The sequence below is a fragment of the Pempheris klunzingeri genome, chromosome 1 (genome assembly GCF_042242105.1).
Source record: "Pempheris klunzingeri isolate RE-2024b chromosome 1, fPemKlu1.hap1, whole genome shotgun sequence".
NCBI classification, from domain to species: Eukaryota; Metazoa; Chordata; class Actinopteri; order Acropomatiformes; family Pempheridae; genus Pempheris; species Pempheris klunzingeri.
The window spans coordinates 13,664,879-13,683,985 of NC_092012.1; the positions used below are offsets into that span (position 1 = coordinate 13,664,879).

The 19,107-nt window shown below is 41.5% G+C and overlaps 1 protein-coding gene across 1 annotated transcript; it reads right to left on the reverse strand.

Annotated features, from left to right (window-relative positions):
• Positions 1-898: 898 nt before the first annotated feature.
• alx4a (ALX homeobox 4a) lies at positions 899-18,833 on the reverse strand. Its single transcript, XM_070832990.1, has 4 exons — positions 18,477-18,833; positions 6,868-7,187; positions 3,003-3,131; positions 899-2,522 (listed from the first exon to the last, which is right to left on the reverse strand). Exons 1-4 carry the CDS (start codon positions 18,826-18,828, stop codon positions 2,202-2,204), a joined length of 1,122 nt encoding a protein of 373 aa, XP_070689091.1. The 5' UTR covers positions 18,829-18,833; the 3' UTR covers positions 899-2,201.
• Between the last annotated feature and the right edge of the window lie 274 nt (positions 18,834-19,107).

Here is a 19,107-nt window from a genome sequence, read left to right on the forward strand (position 1 = left end):
CTGACATATTGATAGCTTTACCAAAAGACGTCCTGCTCAGATATCATGCCAAAAGTCTACTTAGGCTTGCCTGTGTAGTCGTTGCATCTTCTCCTACTCTGCACAGTTTTAACGATTTTCAATCTGTAAGCATGGCAGAATTAACCTGTTTGGCGTTAACATTTGTTATATTTTCACTATAGCGCAGCTTCACTACATTTTGCCCAGAGACCCACAAATCAACCAGTACACCTACAGTATACTGGAATACTACCTGGTTCCAAGTTTTCTATATGCCAGTTTGTTTGTTGTACAGTTATCTTATTAAACATAACTTTATTCAGGATTATAAATCATGTAAGCATGACATGAGTTATAATAATTATGGTTTTAGAGCTAGATTTTTGCACACGACCCCTTTACAAGATAAAGCCATAAGATTACATAATAATATAGGACCCAGTTGACGTTGCACTTTATCGGTGCAAATTCACCAACAAATTTGCAAATAATCAAATTACCAAAACACAACTGACACACAGTGAATCTAGGAGTTTTGGGCCCCCCGGGTTTGTTGCCCACAATGACCGGCTGCTGATGAGGCTTAGGGTTAGGGTCCCGTTTACTCTTCCTGGTGCCCCACTCACTAAAACTGAATACTGCCATCGAGTATCATTTAGAGATATGTTAGACGTATGTATGTGATGAACAGAAGCATGTTTTGTTGTGGAAGAATAGGATGTAAGGGTGTCTGTAGATGGAGAATGAAACTGATATTTTCTCAAGCCTGTACTGAGTTGCACAAAGTGCCACAATGATTCTGAGATGAAGACAAATCCTGACTGATGACAATAGAGCTCACTCTGCATTAAATGGCCAATGGCTTCCTATGTTTGGCTGTGACAGAAATAATGAGAGAAAGAGAGAAAGAAATACAACAAAGCTGCTTCTTAACCATGCACTGGTCGGCTGTGACGGCCAGAAAAGGCTGCTGAAAGTCCAGAAAAGGCTGCTGAACAGACATCCTTTCAGTGTTTTAAAGTGTCAACACACTGTGTGTAATCTCCACCAACCTCCTCTGTTTCAAAGGTGGCTGCTGCTGCTTTCGCTGTTATTTCTGGCAGAGTGACTGACTAGTAGGCACTTCTCTCTCTGAAACTCCTGAGAGTGGAAATGCACGGGGCACAGTCGTGTCCACCTGGAGTCCGTCCTCCTGAAAACAGAACTGACTCTGTTTGGAGGCTGGCGCTCCCAGGCTCTTCAGCCCTGAGAGCAGCAGGCCTGCTGTGCCCCTCTCATACTCCCACACACCACTTCCTCCTCCATCCCTTCCTCTCTCTGGCCATCAGCAGGCTCAGTCAGTGCGGCAGGTGGATCTCTCACCCTGACCACACTAAAACAAACCACATTTAATCTGTTTGACTTTTAAATGCTAGAGGGTAGGAGCCACTTCTAACTTTTTTTTAGCAACTGAAATGTTTGTATTGAATCTGAGAAGCTTTGTAATGTGTCAGATATGCTCGATATAAACAGTTTTCTGTAGCATTATCACAGCATCTGTGTGACTTAAGTTACACGTTTCTGCATGTACTAATGCTGATAAAAAAAATTGCCTTAAAATAATATGTACATGGCATAAAACAACTATATATGAATTTCAGTTTTTAAGGATGCTTGCTGAACTATTTGTCAAATTAAAACCAGTAACAGAATGACTGGGGAGGAAAAAAACAATAACACTTACAATTTAAATAATAAGGTAGGAATAAAACAGCACCTGAAAACTGTAATGACACTGAAAGCACTGTACAAATAGAACTTCCTGTATTTTAGCAAATAAGTGCATGGATTCGTTTGAAATTATTAAAATTTTCCTAAACATTTTCTTTCAGCTATCATCAGCACTACAATGCAACTCGTGTTATACAGTACAGCATCACCTCCCACCAGGCTTTACACAAAGCTCACTCGCCCACTCTGGTTGTTTTCTCCCACCACAGGGGTTGAGAAACATGGCAGTACCACGCCACTTATCTTGCCAGATCTCTTCGACTAATCTTCACCCATCCGTGTATTTGCATAAGTATTTTATTGCAACATTTATGAAGGTAGTCACTGTTGCATTTAGAGTTTTTTTATTTTAGTGCCCCCTCACCCCATGCTGGGTTTGTGTATACAAGTCAGGGGTCGACAAAGTCCCCCATCCAGCAGGTATCAACACATCATGTGGCCCAAGATATGGCTGCACTGTGCTCTTTGGCCTTCATGCGCAAGGCGGCGATGCTGGAGGACTTTCGGTCAGGGTCCATGTTAAGATCGTACGTGTTGATGCCTGTAGCCATGCCAGGAGATCCTCCAAACAGGCCGCCCATGTGAGCCTGTCCCATGTGACCTCCGGGGCTTGGCACGCCCAGAAAATCAGACACCCCGCTGGCAGAGTGGGGGTGAGGTGTCATACAGGAAGTCACAGTGTCGCAGGGCACAACGCAGCCCGGCACGGGAGACGCTGAGCTGCTGCCACCGATCCAAGAAGGGTTCTGGATCTGAAATATTGATGGGAAATAAACATTGTCAAAGAGTGACAGAAGTGTGGAATTAGCCCCACTACATCGCTAGATTACTGCTAGCAAGGTTTTTAGACTGATCTCCTGCCTCTACATTTGGTTTCAGTACACAAGATTTCAAGGCATTTCAAGTTTTTGAGGTGTAGAGGTTTGTTACCATTAAGAAGAGCTCGACTGGCTGGCGTGACAATGATTTTGATCTCCTGACCCTAACCTTTGGCAAGGAAGTGAACGAGCGTATGTTCCAAAATAATTTTCTTTGATTAAAAAATAAAGGCTATTCTATGATCATTGCAATTAACCTGAACAAGGTTTAGGTTGTCTGCAAGTGGAAATGACAACTCAAAAAAAAGAGTGAAAAATAACCTAGAAATCATGTTTGGGTTAATGACAATGGATGTGATTTGGAATTAATGTGCTAAAAAATGTCAAACCTGTATCAAAATACTCATTCTGTACCTGTGCGTAGTTCTCAGGACGTGTCAGAAGAGGCAGCTCGTAAGCTGTTGAGAAATGTGTTCGGACCTGCTGCATTTGACCAAAACGCTCCCTTTTCCTCCATTTCGCCCTTCGGTTCTGGAACCACACCTGCGGAGAGAAAAATGTCTGAATGTCATCAAACTGACGGGATCATTAGCGATTTTCAGAGAGAGCAAAAGGTCTTTACTTTCATCCAGCAGAGTGATCCAGTCTAAGTCTTGGGTCAACGAGAGGTTTAAAATTCAGAAAATAGAGTGTAGTGACTTGTACACCTGAACCCTTTAACAGGAAGTTTCCCCCAAATCTGAAGGAAATACTTTTCTACAGATAAAAATCTAAGTTTCCCTTTAAAATGATCCCATGCAGTACTGCCAGAAGACTGAGAGACTGAATATCAAAAACAATATCCGCAGCACATCAAAAATGCAAACTTCTTCTCAAACTCAAGTGAGAACTTAAAGTGCACGGGTACAAACACAACTCGGAGGCAAGTCGACGTAAGTCTGTGTGGGCTGAGCTGAAGGAGCAAAGAAACCGGAGCAGGAAAATGGCCTCTGCAAACAGTGCAGCCTTCACTTCACTTAGGTCCTCAAAACAAAATGTAAACAGATCTCATCCGCCTCACCTTTGCTTATTTGCTGTCTGACAAGAGCAGAGCAGAACTTTTGCTCATGACTAGTGTTTTCTTTAATCATCTCCGACCTCTAAATCTGACGCAGAAATCGGTTGTTTACTGAAAGCATCATTTTGTTTGAGTTACCATCAGAGTGCGTGAAAGTAATCTAAATATGTTGGTCTCCGATGGGCTTTCGACCAAGCATGTTTTTCCTCAAAACTCAAAGTCAAAATGTAATGATTTGTTGTACAACTCTTGACTATCTGATTGTTGCTCTCTTGACGGACTGATTAGCGCACGCGTTTAGTAACAAAACCTTTTTCTGTCTGACCTCTATCTCTGATGTGATTTCTCTTATTTCAAATCTAAGGAGGCAATCTGGGAAATTGAAAAGTGAGAAGGGATTATAACTGAGGTTTGTTTGCATTTTCCTTTTTAATTTCCTGAAGCCTGAAGCTCCTGGCTTTGAGTTGCTGTCTCCTCCTAAGTTAAAGAAGCACACAGGCAGGAGGACGTAATCCTTCTTTTCTTGATGTTTTCATACATCTTCCTCTGGACTGTCTCACTCAGGACCTACAGTACAACCTCATACGAGATCGTTGTGTTTCCCTAAAATAATGTTGCCTCGTGATTATTACACAATGAAATATGCTTGTAAGATATCTCTACTTCCCAATATACAGTGTCTCTAACAGCTCTCATCTGCTCACTGTCTGCTTTGTGCCAAGTCTGTTGGCTATTATACAGGGAGAACATATTTTTGTGTTGCGCACACTACGTCGTGACAGTAATTGGTAAAGACCATGACAGCTTAAGTAGCTGGTGGACTTTCAATGAGGCTTTATTTATGTTACAGCCCCAGAGAGAAAGAGCAGAGAAATGCCAAACTGGCCCCAGCAGGAGAGCTGTATGGGGCTGAAAACACTTTGAAGTGAGAGACCAGCTCAGAGGATTGATAACCCGCCTTTGCTGTCACTCATGTCAGCTTCCATTCCAAAGTAAAAAGAAATCCAAGGCTGAGCCTGGCTTCAGTTTTCCAACACCCCCAAAGCACTAATAATATCATGGAAACACCTCTGACCACTGTTGGTGTTCATTAAATGTAAGTTTGTTCTATTTTCCACAGAATCCTCCGTGTGGCGTAATTTAATAAGGGTACATGTATTTTTATTGCTGATTATTTTCTTGATTAATTGGTTAATTATTGACTCAAAAATCTTCCAAGTTAAGAATCTCAAACCAGAAACTATTTGGCATTTTTGCCCGTGAAATGATTTAAATGATCAAATGTTTTTAAAAATGTGTATATTTATTAAGTGATCAACTAATCAGATAGTTTAATCTCTTAATCTGGCAAATGGTTTTGGGAGCCTGATTTAGAATAATAATAATATAAGTATATCAAGTGTACTTTTATAGAAAATGGTTGCTACGCAATTCTTTACTCCTCTTGATTAAAGAAATGTTTTTCTGTACTTCTAAAATTACCCTTTATTCCTTCCTAATTTGTTAAATCAGGCTTTGCTGCTGCTTCATCTTGAATGTTTGGATCCATAAAGTCATATGGACATCTGTGTTTGCCCGGTGAACCCCACATGCCAGATGCCATCTCGGCTCTCTCAGCTCTCTGGGCAAATCTGAGAAATGTGATGTTGTTGAAACCCTTCACCCCTGACCTTCCCATGTATCTGAACTTACTTTCTCCCTTTGAAAGACTGAGACTGAAAAAGCAAACAACTCCAGACTCTAATGTTTTTTAACTGAAAATCCCTTTTTTTTTTTCTCCTTTTTTGTCGGAGCCGTCAGACAATGAGGTGTATCACCACCCTCCTTATATTCACATGCTCAAAGCATTTCTCGTATTCAAACAAAAATGCTTGCAAATTTCAAAGGTTCAAGTAAACTTTTCAGCAGCAGTAAAGGTTTTTTCTTGACATTTTTTCTCTCCAGACGCAGAATTCATGAGCTGTGAGTCCTTTTGCGTGTGAATGACCTAAAGAGAGTACAGAGCCCTGTTCTCTGACTGACTCGGCATCTCGTGTCTTTTATCTTTTTAACTTGAGTGTTTAAGAGGGCCGCTGGGAGAGCCGAGGGCTGTAAAGCTGCATCCATCTGAAGCAGGCAGGTCTGTGATAGTATGAGCAGCATTCCCTCAGAGCCTCGGGGGTTGAGTTATAACCCTCTGGCTGCACAGACTTCCTGTGTTTGACTGCAAAGCTTTTCTGGTCGCTGTTCAAGCTCTTCATTTAAAAGATTGGTTTGAATCGAGCTCCCATGTACGGCACTGGCGCACAAAATGAAGCGGAAATATTTTATCTTTTCATTTGTTTTAGCAAAAACTGGGATATGTCATATACCTCTAAAATGCTCAAAATTCAGGCACAACTTGAAATATCAATCAGTATCTCATGAGAAGGGCTTCACACCCTTCCCTGGACACCGCAGCAGGGACACATTCTTGTCCGAACAGGATGTTAATGAAAGAAAAACACAGAAAATCCAGGGGCTTTGGTAGTCCATGGTGCACACGTACATGCACGCACACATCACTCGTAAGTACAGAAATGGTGGAGGTCACTTTCTTTGTTCACCAATGTTGGAATGCATTACGGCAGTCATGACCGGATTGTATGTAAATCAGGCCAGAAGGTCACCAGAAGGGTTTCAGTCAAAGAGGTGCTGTACGCCTCCGGCTCCACTAATACCAGCAGGACTGAACTCACAAATTCAGGAAACCGAACAGCTCACGTACAAAGAAAAAGGCCACTGAGACGATCCCATCGACACACAGCAGAGTCAAACAAGTCTCCTCATATGCTGATGAAAGTCTGTTCTCCTAAAACTGCACATATGAGGCCCAGGCAGCTCAAACCTCAGCCCCATGGGCCCCCTGGCCTCTGCTAGCTCCCACACCCCCACTCTCTCCCCTCGACTCCCACATTACCAGATAAATCTCTCATGTTGTTCTGTGAGTGACGTTATCTCTGCAGAGCTGCAGATGTTGAAGGATCCATGAGGTTGTGTTGTTTAAACATTGTCTGTTCTGCTGTGATGAAGAGCTTTTTCTTTTTTTTTTTAAGTCATCGACAGGACAGGCATGTTGTTGCATGAAGTTGTTGCCACGATTAGACCACTATTTTCATTTTATAGATCTATCAGCTGTCTTTTTTTTGTCATTTGGCTGCATGTGAAATTTCTCCAAAACGCTGTCAGAGTGTCCTGCCTTACCTGCACACGGGCTTCCGTCAGGTCGGTCCTCAGTGCCAGCTGCTCCCGGGCGTAGACGTCAGGATAGTGCGTCTTCTGGAAAACCTTCTCCAGCTCTTCCAGCTGGTAGCTTGTAAAAGTCGTGCGGTTGCGTCTCTTCTTGCCCTTGTTGCTTTCGTTGCCATCGCTCTTGTCCAGAGGGCTTGACAAATCTGTGCCTGGTGGCCTATCAGGGGCCGTCTTCACGCCCTGATCCTTCACTGTCAGGTAGCTGGTGTCCATTCCAGGTGGGTCGGAGTCTGGGGCCAAGTCGGAGTCTGCTAGACCTGAGCTGTCTTTACCTGCAGGGACATGAAGGAGATGAAAACTGTCACTAATTGTGATTAAAAAGACGTCTTTGTGAATGTGTTACCGTTTAACAGAAGGTTAAGAAATAAAGTATGAAGATCATCACATGAGGTTGAGCAAGAAGGAGCGTTATAACATGGCTGCTCTGGACACTTCCAGTAGTGCAGCATATAAAAGCATACAAAGATAGATGTGCATGTAATGCATCATGTTCTGCTGCTATTCTTCAAAATTTAGGCTGAAATGTTGGGTTAACTTATTAAAGTCATGTGTGTGGATTCATCGGATGACAATAAAGTAGCTTTTAAAATTCAGTCTTCAACGATCCTGAACTCCCTTTTTTATAGTATTTAAACTGGCTTTTTGCAACGCTGTCTGTTCATAATGCAACATTTGGTAATAAAACTCTTCAGGGAAATTGAGTTTTTAGTACATCTCACATGTCCACACAGAAATACAACTGCTTTTAATTCATAAGATTTGAAGTGAGTGATATATATAAATGCTGAAAGGGGGGTTTCTTTTTCATCCTACTAGAATGATTTTCAGATATATGTTCATCATCATCACAAGAAAGCAAACACTTAAAACATTTTATTGAGCCTCTGTTCTGCTCAGCTATAGTATTCAGTCACTTGCCCCTGGCAGTACATTCATACCACGGAGGATCAGTATAATAACTCAATGGGTTTGATAGGGTGGAACAAAGGAATTTCTCGCTCTTTGTGAGGAAATTCTGTGACAGTTGTGAAATCTGCTGGCGCGCAGTGTTGAGTGTGCGTCGATTTGTTTGTCTATCTGCTTGTGTAATAGATGGCCTGGATCACTGGCTGCTTACGGGATCCAGTTGTAGTCCGTAGATCATTCTGTGATGTGCCGGGGAACAGACACCCCGGTCATAATTTAAGACTGACACAAAGTTGCAGATTTTTTTACTGCGCACCCTCCTTAACCACCCACACCCCTCTACACACACACACACACACACACCATTTTCTCTCTTTCACTCCAACTGTGTTTATCAGTCCTGCATGTGGTTGAAGTCTATCATGTGGCTTCAAAGTCACCTGGCAGCAAGACTGTCGCAATTCATTTGCTGGGGAGTAATTTCTAGCCACACAAAGAAAAAGAGAAAGACACATCTTTGTACTCTCTCCTTCTCACTCTGTCACACACATACACACACACACACACACACACACTTGTTTTCTTCATTGCTGCAACTTAACTGTAAAACCTCAGGCAGCTTTCTGATCATAAATTTCCACAGCCGTGTCTCTGCTAGTGTTTTTTGTCTAAGCTGGCAGCTCTTTTTGCACTGCTGCTGCCCGTCACTGAACTATCCCGTTTATACACACATCTTTGGATTAATACGCATTCACATTGCGGAGGCCGTAATAGCTGAAAGCGATTGGTTTCGAGCCTCTTTTATTGAGGCATGCAATGAGGCCTTGTCGCTCTGGCTCAGTCTAGTGGCGACTCACAGCGCTGCACCTCCCTGCACCCTGATTTCCATCTGAGGTGAGGTTATTTTCAGGACGTCTCCGCTCATCTGCCCATCCTGCGATTTGTCAGGTTAGAGCCAGGAGGTGTGTGCGTTCATGTGTGCTCCGTGTGCACTTCTCAGTACTCTGTCAGCACAGAGGATCTCAAACACACACCCTCAACTCAGAGCCATGTTGGGTAATGTGCTGCAAGGTGAGATGAATGGATAGCTTGTCACAAACTCTCTCACAGACACACGCACAAAAGCGTTTATTTCAAGTGCATTTCTTTGTTGATGGCATAAATAAATTATAGTACCGAGATGAAGTTGTTGTTTTATTTGTGGATGAATAGACTGATATATTTTGCCTGAGATCCCCAAATTACTTCTGTACACATTTTGCTGTTATTTCAAGTATATACTTGTTTCTGGCTACACTTGTGGTGAGATTTTATTCTATTTCACGTCATTGTTATTATGTGACCTTTGACCCTGTGCATGCACAGACCCAGTGTCATATGAAGTTGCTGTACTGCTGTTATTCTGTTTAGGTATGTAACAAGTAATTCCTTCCTCTGTATGTTCAAAAAGTGCATACATTGCATCTGTCTTAAATATACTGTCTACAATACTTAAATATAAACACATGTACTTTTAAAAGAACAGATGTGATTTAACAAAAGAAGCCAAAGCAAAGCCCTATGAATAAAACAAACAGAAATACTAATTTTAGAAGGCTTCCATACTCAGTGCTACAAGAGGAGCTGTGCATCCGACCAGAGGATTTTGATCGCTAAAAGGTTCAGTGAGCACTGAGGCTCTGGTTCCTGCTGTGTTTGCCCTAAGGCGCTGGAAATGGACTTGAGATGAGGAGCCATCTTTGGTGGCAGATCACTCCACGGAGCTCCAACGGCCACAACATTTCCTTGCTGTCCATGACTAACACATCCTGCTAGGCTTGAAGGGAGCAAACGCGTTTTATCCCAGCATAAATGCTCTCTGTATGTTTCAACATATTTCCTCGGCCTGCACCCACAGTCACCACAAGGCGAGGGCTGTCAGGCTGATTGAAATCATGAGGCCTCTTGCCGATCAAAGGCCATTGTTTACATCGCATGTCATTGATGTTTTTTTGGCAGGAGCGGGATATTGTGACAATCTCCTGCTTGTTATCCATTCGATCTGCTGTAGCTAAGAGGCTCTCCAACACTGCCAAAGGTGAACAGCAGTGGGCCCTCCTGCAGGGAACGCCATATGTATGAAGAACACAAGAAAGTGTTATTGTACAACAATATCTGTCAGGATGTCATCTATGTGGAAAGAGGCAGGAAAGAGTGACTGTGGAAAACATACGCAAAACGTAAAACCTCTGTCTAAATGTTCACGAGAACAAATGGCTTTTTCTTCCATTGCACAAAAGACAGTTTCAGCTTACACCTGCACTTCTGCGTGCACTGTCCTCAACAAAAGTACGTCCCAACAGTTACTCAGCAAACTCAAAAACCCAAATTCTCTTTGTCTTTTCAGATGAAAATGCCATACAAAATGTTTTGAGTTGCAACCACAGAATGTTCTATTTTCACTGCAGTGGATCCAACAGTCAGCATCTGTTCCAGTTACAGCGCGCAGCGGAGAGAGAGAAAGTGCACAGGGAAAGTTCTGCAGAAGTTGAATACGCAGAAAGCGCTTCAGAACAAGGTGAGCAATGATTTGCAATTCATGAATATTTCAACCTACTACAGAACAACACAGGAGTTTCTATGTAAGTCTAAATGTACACAAACATATACAGGTTTAGTATTTATATTGACATTAAAGTATGCCACAGTAGGCATTTATGAATCGAGATAAGGACTAATATAAGACCTTCCACTGCTCCAAATTTTTTTATCAATCGGAGGCACGTCCCATGTGAGCATCAGAGACAAAATGACGCTCTTGTAGGTCAGACATTCAGCGCGGACAGCTATTAATTCACAGTTGAAAACAAGGGGGCAACATCAAAGTGTAATTTAACTGGCTGTAAAGCGACAGGGCACCTTCCCTGCTTCTTTATTGACTGGGATGACTGGGGTCAGCTCATGGTGTTAAGAGGAAACACTATAAATTACACACCACACGGCGACTGAGAGAGATTAACAACATGTTGCTCAAACTGGAAAAGAAATATCCGAAATAGAGGGAAACATAAACAGTAGAGAGAGAGAGAGAGAGAGAGAAAGAAGACTTTGTCCAACTGACTGCAGAGAAGAGGGTAAAGGAAATGTGAGAGCAAAGTGTTTATTTGTACGTGTTTTTTGGGTTTGTTTGACTGACTTAAAATATCTACTGGGATGTAGCACGGAGATTTGAGCAGTGGATGCCTCGTAAGTCTTGCTTGGCTGCAAAAACAGAAGCAGGCTGAGTCACTGATGCTTGATGCAGGAAAATAAAGCCGAGCCAAGGATGATACAATTCTTCTAACATATTAAATTATTCGTGATGCTGTCGGGTTTTGCCACTAATGAAGCAAATTTAAGTTAATTACGTACTGCACTTAAACACAACGTACTTGTACTTGATGTTTTTAATTCCATGATACTTTATATTCAGTTCCACAACAATCCAGAGGGAAATATTGTACATTTTACTTCACTGCAGTTAACTGACAGCTGTAGTTACTTTGCAAATTAGAATTATAAAAAAGAAAACATATGATGTATATAAGACTGTTCACTTGTTGTATATTAAACAACCCAACACCAGCCAATATGAGCAAGTTGAAAATAACATGTAGGTGTGTATGTATGTATAATAATACACAGTAATGCATCATTAGGAATAATCCAATGAAAAATGTATGATAATATAACACAGACAGAGAACATTCTGCTGCATAAACAGTGCTTTTACTTTTGGGACTGTAAGTGCTCTTGCTGACAAAGCTTTTGGTCTTACTTAAGATATATAAAATACAATATAAAAATACCTAAATACTGAAGTAGCTTTATATGGTGGCATTGCTACATTTACTTAAACCTGCATAAATATCTGATTTTTTTGGCCATTCGCGGGCAGCAGAAACTAATTTTGAGCGCCACATTGACATATCATCAACTTTTAAGTTGATGTGGGAAATTTGTTAAGAAGCAGTTGCTTGTATTACACATCCAGCGGTTACAGAGTGACATTTACTCTGTTTTTGGTCACCACCAACTGGCTTTTTAGAAGCTAAATGCTCCTCTATGTCCACCGCTTGCTGTTTTGGCGCTGAGCAGGTAGAAGATGAATTCGGTGACAGTGAATCAAAACAGTGAAGTTGGGGCCGGACAGCTAAACAACGAGCTGGAACTCTCTATAAAGCTCCATAAAGCTGCAAATTCAGGGATGAATCTCTGTAGGTCCATCACTATGAGTGACCTGTTTCACGTTGTTTTCACATTGTTATGATGTTTTGTTAGAATAAAGACAGCTACTATAGCCACTTTATGAAAGGTTGAGTTCAAGATCAAGATCAGCTTCCAAAAGTTGATCTTGATAGTTCTTCCACCACTGCTGAAGGTGCAGTCAAAGTTACTCTGACCCTCTGTTCTTGAAATGTAACCCTGTCTCTTTTGGAAGTACAAATAACACGACTATGAATAGCTTGGCAGTGTACTTGTTTGGTGTGGTGCCAGGTGCACTCATCAAAATATTTTGGGATAATACACACACACACACACACACACACACCTTCTCTACACACACATTGCCCTTAGACACCATCCATTTTTAAAGCAACACTGTGATTTAGAAACAATAACTGATGTGACAGAGCATCCGCAAACATCAACACCAGCACCTTACTTTTTTGTTTTTTCTGGTCTGTGACCATGTGACAGGTAGCCACTCACTTTGACATTCAACTCTGCTGACTGAGCAGAGCGATGATCCATCTCAGCAGGCTGTGCAAAATTCAGACTGTGAAAAAAAAGTCCATAAAATCTACGACTGATAAATCACCTCTCGTGCACTCTTTGTTTTCCTCACACCCCCCCACCATGTCTCTCTCCCTCCCTCCAGCTCTCTTCCAAATATTTCTCTCAGACGTTGGAGCAAAACAGAATTTCCCTCATCTTATGTTTTTGTTGTCTGATCGAAAGGGAACATTCCATCCGAGTGGGAAAAACTTTTCGTTTGCACGCACATGAAATGAAAAAAGGAAAAAAAAAAAAACGTTGCTGGGAAACTCACTTAACGCACAATCATTTCTTTCTACAGAGGGTTCAAGAACAGAAAATCTTACAATTGAAACAGCAGTTTGAGAGCTCAAAATGCTACCGGTCTCCATCAGACACCTCTAAAACGCCAAAAACACATCAGTCCTAACAATGTCAGGTGAAAAAAGTCCAAAAGTCATTTTGGAATCACAATTCTCTCAAAATATTAGGTTTGTGGGTATGCATAAGAAGTGATACAGCAGAAGCACAGTAAGATCAGATCTGTCTATCCAAGGAGTACAATGGAAAGGCAAACAAACAACAGCCAAAAATAACTATTAAGGTATTTTTGTAGGTTTAGGTCTGTAAAAATTATGTGTAATATCCGTGAGATGCTGATTTTTGATGCAAGATTGCTGAAGCCACATAACTACAAATACCTCAAGACCTTCAGCAACATATAATAAAGACATTTAAACCTAATCATGTAAAGAAAAGTGAGTGCAGTTTTTTTTTTTAAAAAGTCATCTTACTACACCCACACACAACAGGTAAAAAAAATAAAATAAAAACTGAATCTCTGATCTTGATGCAGTCCTCCACGGTTGGTTCTGTGTCAGCGTTCAGTTTACATGACGCGGTGACAAAGAGACCAAAGGAAGTCCTGGACTTGCATGAGCCTTTCTGCCCTGCTGCTCTCACTCGGCCATGCAAACCGAGCCTAATGTAAATTGCTCTGCCAAACTTTAAGCTAAATGGTAAAATGATCCTGAGTCCTTGTCACCTCCACTCATGTCACTGACTTGCTGAAGTGTGCCTCGCTTGTCTGGGCTGCATGGCTGGTTCCCATTACTCCCTGCTCGAACCAATCAGCACAGACGGCCATTACGAGACGCTGAAATGGTTGTGCTCGGTTAAAGACAGTGAAGGAGCAAAAAGGCAGAAGATGGGAGTCACAAAATCTCACAAACCAGTGCGATCGCACCTGAACGTTTGTCCTATTGGAGACAAATGTCTTAAACCTCGTCTGCAGGGAATTACATATTCATACTTGCAGGATCAAATTCTTTCTATATATCGTATATATATATATATATATATATATATATATATATCATATATGCATATATGGTTTAAGCTGGAGTAAACTGCAGCCTTTTAAGTCTCCAAATTAGTGTGCGCAAAAAATGTCATTACCTTGCACATCTCAGTCACTGTAAAACACAAAACAAAAGTGATTCAAGTCGTGACCACACTATAATTAGGTTTACAATTCAACACCCATTCGACAGCAAAGTCGCATGCTTTGTCTTATTGGTGTAGTTAAATGCTCGTAACTATGTAACACTGGAATCCAAATGTTGCGAAGCGCTGCGCTTTGACACCAGAGAGTTTCAAACTGAGGGGTTTCGAATGGATTTTCTCTGCTGTGCGCACGAAACTGGGCCTGCTCTCCGCACAGAGGAGGGCAGAGAAGCCGAGCTAAAGGTCAGCACCCACAGACACCGCGGGGAGACACGGACACATTAAAAGAGGAAGTGTGTTTGTCTCTGGGGGATCACAAAGACGTGTAGGTGGCAGCTTTAAGGCCGTGAAGCGACTGACTGAATCATCCTCTGGGCCCCATCTTCTCAATCAATAATCCCGATCCCGATCCTTTTATGTAGAATTAATAAATGTATCAATTTCTCATTTCATTTTTCCAATCTCTGGGGGCTAACGTGATTATTTCTACGCCTCAAAACACATCTTTAACTGAGGTATCATTTTGAGGCTTCTACGTCACTTGAGTATTTCCATATGTGACTTCACTGTTCTACGTTTTAGAGAGAAATATTGTACTTTTTCGCTTCATTGCATTTATTTGATGGATGCAGTTGCTATTAACTTTGCAGAATGAGATTTGACTTGTTCATGAAATGTGTTGCAGCTGCTGTGGATTAAACTATCCGTCATTATATTAACATTAAAAACCATCTTATATTTTAATGATTCGGTGACAATAATCCAACAATAATGTACTAACACCTTAAAAGGGCCATTCAATATAATGACTGAGTTAATTTTTCAGATTCTACTTTTGTACTTTGACCTCCTCTAAAATGTTAAATGCAGGACTTTCCTTGTAATAAAGTTATTTAAATTGTTATATTGCTACATTAACTAGAGGAAAGCACCCACCACTGTCGTCATTTTGATATCTGCTTGTTAGTTTTTCTACTTCTGCCCTGCACTTCTCTTGTTTCTGCCTACAAACAGTCTTTTGGAACCATCACTGCTGCTTCCGCCACACATTTTCTTTCAGTTTCAGTCCGCCTGAAGCTGTCAGCTCTGAGCTGAAAGCTGACCACGTTCCAAGAACTGCCTTGTTGATTTCATGTAACCAACAACATGATGATGGCAATGTGCTGAGTAGAGACAATAGAACTGTGTTTGTAGTGACTCGAATGTATGTAAATGTTTATTAGACAGACATGCTGTTTTCCATCGGCCAAAGATGTCTCAGTTCCAGTTGGCAGCCTGTACTTCAGACAGCTCTGTGACCAGTCATCGCATCACCTTTGACTGAACGGATCAAGCCACAAATTATACCAACAAAGCCATTCTCTGACAGCTTGCATCTACAATGCGATTGCGTAAAATACAGGTTTCATGAAGTAATGAAGCAGGGAGTTAAATACACCAGCATTTTTCCAATAAACACATCAGGAGTCATTTATCATATTTCACCCCAGTTAGTAAATTCAGCATATTTCACTGCTGCCTTTAATTTAAGTCTGGTCAGTGGTGCAGAAGTCAGTAAAGTGATGGGTTAACTAGACCCTTCAGGCTGCGTGAATCACAAGCAAAACAGCCACCAAGCCTTTGCATAATTTACACAGCAATACGAATTTGCATTTGCATTTAAAAATTATGATAATGGGGATTTAAAACGTGACTTTTACAAATATAAGAACAGGATCTCTACTATTTCAAGTCTGTAGAGTTAAAGGAGGTTTGTCTCTGAGGGCCGAGTTATTGTGAGCAGGAAAATAAAGGCAAACAGAGAAGATGACATCTGAGTCGCATTAATGCCAGAGCTCCTCTTGTCTATAGAGCCGAGATGGTTTTTTTTCCTGCTTTCTTCACTGTGATTATATTCCTTGTTATAAAAGAAGAGTGAGGCTGACTGACATATCTCACTCTGAAAGTCTAACCCTGACAGTGAACTCACAAAACAAGCAACTAAAGAATACACAGAAGTCGAGAAATGAAACGAAATTGTATGTCCATGATCTGCTACAGTGACGCTCTCACGACTTCCATCTCCAGGTTGAGTCTTAAAATAAAAATAAAAATAAATACTAAAAACTGTTGAGATTGGAAGTGATGTACTTCTGGTGGTTTGCACTCAAACTGCAGTTTACGCACAGCCTCATAACTGCGGTTTATTTACAACACAATATAACATTTTATTTCATCTAGATTTACCGGATCTACAGTATGTCAAGGTCATAAAAACTTAACAGCCATTATAAAAGACCCATATGAGCTTTTGAAAAGATTAATCTCCGTTCTTGACATTTTGGAGCAATAAAGGATTTTTTTTCTGCAGGCCGATTTCCAGAAACTGTCAAAACATCCTTAAAGCGCTTCCACTAAACATATCAGAGTAATGCTGACGGACAAGCAGCTCGTGGACATCAAAGAAAAAGAAATGACGGCTTCATGCGTAAAGGCAACGCGTAAAAGATGGCCTACCATTATTATTATTATTATTATTATTATTATCACGATTATTATTATTATCATTAGTATTGTTGTTGTTATTATTATTGCTGCTGCTCGCTGTTCCATCCATCATTTATATTCAGTTTTTCTCTCCCTACAAAATGAGATTTTGATCTGATGTTTGGGGGGGGGCTTGTTTCCGCGTATTTCTCATCTTGTGAGTAGTTTTGCTTTGACGAAATTTTGTACATAATTATTTGATTCGCTCGTTCACAGCAGTAGTCATTTCAGATGCTTAAGGTAGCAAATGAGCAACTGTATACACATATGCAAAGAGGACGAGAGTGTGCGTAAGAGAGAAAGAGAGAGCCCTCAAGGCTTTGTGACTTTATCCAAGACCACAATGCTTCTATTGTGCGCACAACCTCAAAACTAAATCATGTTCAGGCTGTTTTTAACTCAGCCTAAAAAAAAAAAAAAATGCATACATGCGTTTTGGAGAACTTAAAACAAATGTGTCAGCGTTTGATCTTTGATCTCCGAAATATACCATAGACATGATGATGACCATAACGTTTTTTTTCTTTTTTCTTTTTTTGTTTCTTCTCTGTTTTCTTCCTGTTTTCTGTCGTTTTATTCATTTCAAGCTGTGGCTCAAAGCTGACCACTTAAATCTGAATTAAAATACAGAAAAGCAGAAGACTTCCCATCATGATATCAAAGACTAGTCTTCTTGTGTATGTGTGTGTCTATGTCTTTGTGTGTGTATGTGCCTATGTGTGTCTATGTGTGTGTATGTTCTCCATAGGAGCAGGCGGGGATGCAGTTAAGAGCAAACCAGCTGAATTCAGTTTGCCCACCTCTTAATTTTCCAAAAGCATTTACCGCCCCTTTTTGGATGACACCTGTTGATACTCCAGTTTTCATTAAGGTATCTTGTATGTTTCTTGTAAGGGGAAAAAAAGAAGATTTTCTGGTGGGAAAAACACGATTTAATGCTTCTTCAAAGTGGCCGCCTGCCTAACGAGGGTCAAGGTTTTATTTACACCCTCACCGTTCGCCCATTACAGCAGTGTCCCCGCGCAATTAAATCTAATTGGAGCCAATCAGGCAGCGCAATGAAATGAAAATATTATCAATTTGGAGCTCACTATTTGTGCCATCTGAAAACCTGTTAATTCAATTGTCCGACTCAGCTCCAATATTAAGGATTGTAATGCAGATTATCGCATTAAATTCGCCCTAATTTAATTTTGATGGCCAAAGGGACAATTTGATAGTCGGGAAGATTATGCCTCTTCTTAACTGCGTTACGCACATAACTGCTGGGCCACGCCGTTACGAGCTGGGGCGTCCTGTGTGCTGCTGCTGCTGCTGCTGCTGCTGCGGCTGGACAGATACGTTTGCTGATGCTTTTTACGCACGAAGGACGTTTCCCAACTTGTAGGAGACAGGAAGGAGAAAACAGGAGGGAGGAATGTTTAAAAAGGACCAACCTCGTTGAAATAATATTGGAGATGTGATGTTATCAGTCAGATAGTAAAGAAACGACACATATCAGCTCTGCCAATTTACTCACTGAACCAATAATGGCCAGTTTACGCATCTGCGTCATTAATTACGATCAAAACTTTCCAAACCACTTTGGCTGCATCTGCTGACTTTGTGGGAACAAGTGGAGCAGTGATGACTGACTGACATGTTAGAAAGTGTCTGCACAGGTATAGGAAATGATCAGACATTAAACTGCTTGGAGAAACATCCTTGTAGCACATTTCTGCGGGTGGTTTCCTGATTCCTTTCCTAAACAGCTCAACAAATTCATTTCTGGACTCATCTTTTCGGGAGCCTCACTTTGCCAAGTGGACGCATTTAACTCAATCAACTTAAAAGTGTTTCCCACTCACCATAGCACGGGATGAGCGCTCCGTTGTGTCCGCTCTCCTGGTGCAGTTTGGCCTCCTCGGGGGGTGTTTTGCAAGAGGACCTCTGCATGAAGAGGTGGTATTTGCTGAAAGTGCCTTGCCCAGCTGCGGCGGCATCCAATGACTGGCACTCCTGCTGGAAGGGGCTCCGGGACTTTTCTCCGTAAGCCTGACCTTTGTTGGGCAGGAAGGCAGTGGGGCTGTATTTGGTGTCAGTGGCTGGGAATGTCCTAAAGTGGTCCGTCTGGTGATCCCTACCTTGCGCTGCAGAGGGGCTATAATATGAATCCATGGATGTCATATCGCTGTATGAAACGCAGGTCTCGGCGTTCATGCCTAAAAGAGAGTCAAGGGGAGAAAAAGACCAAACTTTTTTTTTTCTCTTCTCTCTCCCTCTCTCTCTTTCTCTCTCTCTCTTTCTGTCTTGGAAAGGGAAGCGCAGACACCCCCTCCTCTCATACACACACACACACGCACGCAGAGACTGCAGCGCACATCAGACCGCAGCTGGGTTTGGTTATAAAACGATTCAGATCTTTTCCAGGAACCACTGTCGTTGACCAAACACTCCAAAACTCCCCCTCAGGTTTGAGCAGAGTTACACAAACCCGTC